General features: G+C 44.8%; 1 protein-coding gene across 1 annotated transcript; it reads left to right on the forward strand.

Annotated features, from left to right (window-relative positions):
- Nucleotides 1–2326: 2326 nt before the first annotated feature.
- LOC106344787 lies at nucleotides 2327–4221 on the forward strand. The gene is made up of 3 exons (XM_013784097.1): nucleotides 2327–2750; nucleotides 2970–3829; nucleotides 4075–4221. Exons 1-3 carry the CDS (start codon nucleotides 2327–2329, stop codon nucleotides 4219–4221), a joined length of 1431 nt encoding a protein of 476 aa, XP_013639551.1.
- Nucleotides 4222–4830: the final 609 nt, after the last annotated feature.

Genomic DNA, 4830 nt, shown 5'->3' on the forward strand with positions numbered 1-4830 from the left:
ACTCTCTCAAATAAGAGGTTCAAATTTAGTACTTAGGGATCGAATCCACAAGGAGCTAGGGCACACAACAGATCCTAATCAGCAGTGATTAAGCTAGGTAAATTATGAAAACAGTTAATAGCAAGCAAGGCGAACAAGGCAGTTGTTCAGGTTATTAGTTTGAGATTTGTAAACAGTTATTAGAAAGCGATAGATCTAGGGTTTCTATTCAGGTAATTAGGATTATAGAGGTATAAAATACTTAGGTTGTCAATCTTAGAACTCGACTTCGAGTGTAAAGATATCTAGCTTTCGCATGTGATTCTTATGTTTTGACTAAGTCCAATATCTCAGTTGCCGCTTGTTGATACGGATCAAACGTCGATCGATATTATGGTAAGAAAGTCGATCGATGTTCTCCTAGACAGGCCTTAACGAGTTGACTAAATCAGCTTTGAGAAAGTCGATAGGTTCACTAGTATTGTCTAAATCAGCTTTCGCTTGTTTCTAGCAATACTAGCTCAAAGGAATTAATTATGGTGCAGAACCTACCGTCGTAGTTGTCCACAATCCTAAGTTCAAGGTTCTAGTTAGCTACTCTAGAACACATGCATTAACTACAATTCCTTGAAGGATATTTATCACCTTAGCAATTCTATATTTTGGGCTAATCCCTCATAACCTATTTGAACCCTAAATCTAACAGGTGAATTACTCAGACATAGCAAAGTAAATCATAAACATAAACTGAATAAAATGCATAAATAGAATAGAGTTAGAAATACTGGAGTCCCAATACAAATCTCTGAAGGAGTCTTGGATCTTATCTCCAAACTACTAAAAGCCCTTAGTATTGTTTGCTGTGAAAAGTAAAAAGTATTAAAGCGTCTATTGCCTAGAACAATGCAGAACACATAAATATTATGTTAGAATCGGCCAGGTGTATATCTTTAAATGTGTTGTGACTTGGGAATTAATTCGGCTAGAAACCTAGTCGGGTCTCGCACGATTTTCTGTCGATCGACGGCACATGATGTGCGTCGATTGATGTTTATCTCTGAATGTCGACCTTCGCACTGGTTCGATGGTCACCTACGGGCTTCCTCTCATTTTATCTCTAAAATGCACCAAAATCACCACTTTCCTCCAAAACACTCATGAACTTGTAAATATACTAAAAAGACTCGAAAACATAATAAATAGTTCCTAGCATAACATGGCTAAAAATGGGAAAATCCATGGTACATAAGTAATTTAAGTCTGGAGGGAGGTTTATGATACGTATGAGGCAATGCGTCCACCTGTCCTTTATGAGCTGTCATGCTGCAAATGGCCTGTCGAGAGCAAGGAAATTGCTAGGAAGGTGCGAGGAAGCACGTGAGTTGTCTTATATAAGTTGAGTCACCGAGACTGTTTTAGAGTGTCAAAGTTGTTGATCATTCTCAAGGGGAGAGAGAAAAACTGCTGAGAAAAACTCATATGTTCCTTGAGTGATCAATAAAATCAGTATTTGCCTTTATTTTCGTTGTTCTTTACACAAAGTGGTATCAAAAGTGTACCATTTGGTATCAGAGCAGTGATGATCTTGGAGGATGGCACCGAAGAAGACCGATGTGGAGGTTAACATGGATCAGTTACAGCAGAAGATGAGTAAGGTTGTTGTAACGGAGATGGGTCCAACGTTGGGGAGAGTAGATTCGATGGAACAAACGCTTCAGACGATGCAAGGTCAGCTTAATAGCATCTTTGAACGGTGGGGGCAATAGGAGAAAGCCAAAGAGGAAGAGCAGCGGAGGTTGTTGGAGAAAGCCAAAGGGAAAAATCATGTGGCGACGAGACTCGTTCTGACGGGATAATCGGCCGACAAAGCCATCAGGAGGTTGGCGAGCAAAGCCTTTGGTGGATCAGTCTCCGATCCAAAAGCTCACCGAGACGCGGATATGCGTTTCACAACGACTATTATGACGGAAGAGGACGATCTTTGACCAGACGTTTGGAGCTGCTTCTTTTCAGCGGGGAGAACGCTGAGAGCTGGGTCCTCAAAGTGGAGCAGTACTTTAAGGTAAGCGAATACTCGGAGGATGAAAAGCTACGACACGTGAGGACGTGCTTCGACGGTGAGGCTCTGCTGTACCGTTGGGAGAGAGATCGAAACCCGTTCCAGAGCTGGAGTCAAATGAAGATTCGGGTTTTTGAGCAATACTCGATGAACAGAGACACATCCACCGGTGAACGATTGCTGACACTGAGACAGACCGGAACGGTACGCGAATACTGTCGTGATTTCAAAAACCTGGCCATGAACGCACCGGAGCTGACGGAGAAGGTGTTGTAGCTGGCGCTCATGATGGGGTTAAAAGCGAAAATCATGGCGGGAGTAAAGATGTTTGAGCCTCATGGGTTGCAGAGACTGATGGAAATGGTGAAGGAGGTAGAGGATTGGTCCGGCGAGGAAGAGCTGTCGCCGACCAAGGGAGGACGTTCCAATAGTTTGGGCCTTTCGAATACTTATCCAAGGCCCAACTCCGGGGCCCAAGCAACAACACCAAATTGTTTGAAGTCCGGCCCAATACTGACAAACCTTAATAATCGTGGAGGGGGACGTGCGACGACGACTAATGGACTTTTGAAATCACCGTTTCGGCATTTAACACCGGAGGAAGTGGCGAAATGGCAGGCCGAGGGGCTTTGCTTTAAATGTTATGAAAAGTGGCATCTGAACCACCTTTGTTCTAAACTAGAGCTGACAGTGTTAGTCACTCACGAAGATGGTTCTGAATCAGAGTTATTGGAGGAACCATGCTAACTCGAGGAGGAAAAAGTTGAGGCGGTTGTTGTGGAGGTTTCAATCAACTCGGTGGTGGGGTTGACATCTCCGAGAACCATGAAACTGAAGGGGGTGATTGGATCAGAAGAGGTGGTGGTGCTGATTGACAGCGGGGCATCCCACAATTTAATTTCGGAGAATTTGGTCAAGTGACTGGGATTAGAAACATGTATTACGGCGAAGTATGGTGTCTTGGTCACTGGTGGAGTCAAGATTCAGGGCAGAGGGGTGATTAAAGCCGTCGATCTGGTGCTACCCTTGTGCACGATCTTCACTAGTTTCTTACCATTAGAACTGGGAATCGCAGACGTCATTCTTGGAGTCCAGTGGTTGGATACCTTGTGGGAGATGCGCGTTAACTGGAAGCTTCAGTGGATGAAGATCATGTTGGAGGGAGAATGGGTGACAATACAAGGCGATCTCAGTCTCCACTCGGCAGAAGTGTCGCTCAAATCACTGTGGAAGGCACTTGGAAAGGATGGAGAAGGTATTATAGTGGAATATAGCGGGATACAGAGAGACGAGGCGGTAATACCTGTTACTATGACTGGTCAGTGGAGGAGTGTCCTTGAGCGCTACGCTCAGGTGTTTGAAGAACCAATAGGTCTACCTCCTTCACGTGCGAAGGAGCATGCTATCAATCTAGAGGAAGGAGCTAAGTCTGTAAGCGTGAGACCATTTCGGTCCACTCAGACCCAGAAGGCCGAAACTGAGAAGCAGATTGCCTCTATGTTGGCTGCAGGCATATTTCAGGAAAGCAACAGCCCTTTCTCCAGTCCGGTGTTGTTGGTCAGAAAGAAAGACGGAAGCTGGCGGTTTTGCGTAGACTACAGAGCGCTCAATGGTGTTACGGTGGCGGACAAATACCTAATCCCGATGATCGACCAGCTTCTCGATGAATTACATGGTGCTAGAGTATTCTCGAACCTCGATCTCCGCTCAAGCTACCATCAGATATTGGTGAAGCAGTCAGATGTGCCGAAGACAGCGTTTCCGACCCACGATGGGCGTTACGAGTTCCTGGTAATGCCGTTTGGATTGTCGAACGCTCCAGCTACGTTTCAGTCACTGATGAACCAAATCGTTCGACCATATCTCTGGAGGTTTGTACTGGACTTTTTTGAGTCCGGCAGTGGAGTATCTGGGTCACGTCATCTCTGCAAAAGGAGTATCTGCGGACGATGACAAAATCAGAGCAATGCTAGATTGGCCAACTCCTCGAAATATCAAGGACCTTAGTGGATTTTAGGCTTGACTGGATACTATAGGAAGTTCGTGCGCAGCTACGGGAGTATTGCGCGTCCACTAACGTGACTGCTCTGAAAGGATCAGTTCTAGTGGGGATCAGAAGCAGCTGCAGCCTTCGAGTCATTGAAGCAAGCAATGTCGTTGGTACTGGTGCTGGCTATGCTTAATTTTAACGCCCAGTTTATCGTCGAGTTTGATGCTTCGGGGGTACGATTGGGGGCACTTTTGATGCAGGGGCAGCAACCAATTTATTACTTTAGCCAAGCTCTCACTGACCGACAACGAGCAAAATCAATCTACGAACGCGAGCTCCTGAACTTGTAAATATACTAAAAAGACTTCAAAACATAATAAATAGTTCCTAAAACACCAGAGCTAAAAATTGGTAAAATCCATGGTACATAAGTAATTTAAGTCTGGAGGGAAGTTTATGATACATATGAGGCAATGCGTCCACCTGTCTTTTTCCAATACAAGGGGAAGGACAAAACGGCTCAAGTGTGAGAGTCACAGCTGTCAGGTTTTGGTTTGTAGGCGTGGAGAATAAGGAATAAGGAAGAAAGAGGCCAGCGTGAGCTGTCATGCTGCACATGGCTTATCGAGAGCAAGGAAATTGCTAGGAGTGTGCGAGGAAGCACGTGAGTTGTCTTATATAAGCTGAGTCAGTGAGTCTGTTTTAGAGTATCAAAGTTGTTGATCATTCTCAAGGGGGAGAGAAAAACTCATATGTTTGTGGTTCGAACGGATCAGAAAAGTTTGAGGTTCTTGATGGAGCA

This window comes from Brassica oleracea, chromosome C5 (assembly GCF_000695525.1).
Source record: "Brassica oleracea var. oleracea cultivar TO1000 chromosome C5, BOL, whole genome shotgun sequence".
Lineage (NCBI taxonomy): Eukaryota > Viridiplantae > Streptophyta > Magnoliopsida > Brassicales > Brassicaceae > Brassica > Brassica oleracea.

What these genes read in the sequence shown, in the direction of transcription:
- LOC106344787 (XM_013784097.1), top strand. Translation starts at nt 2,327, where the DNA reads ATGGGGTTAAAAGCGAAAATCATGGCGGGAGTAAAGATGTTTGAGCCT. An exon ending in GTTAGTCACTCACGAAGATG is followed by an intron (nt 2,751 to 2,969) that starts GTTCTGAATCAG and finishes GACTGGGATTAG; the next exon opens with AAACATGTATTACGGCGAAG. An exon ending in ATGGGCGTTACGAGTTCCTG is followed by an intron (nt 3,830 to 4,074) that starts GTAATGCCGTTT and finishes TGGATACTATAG; the next exon opens with GAAGTTCGTGCGCAGCTACG.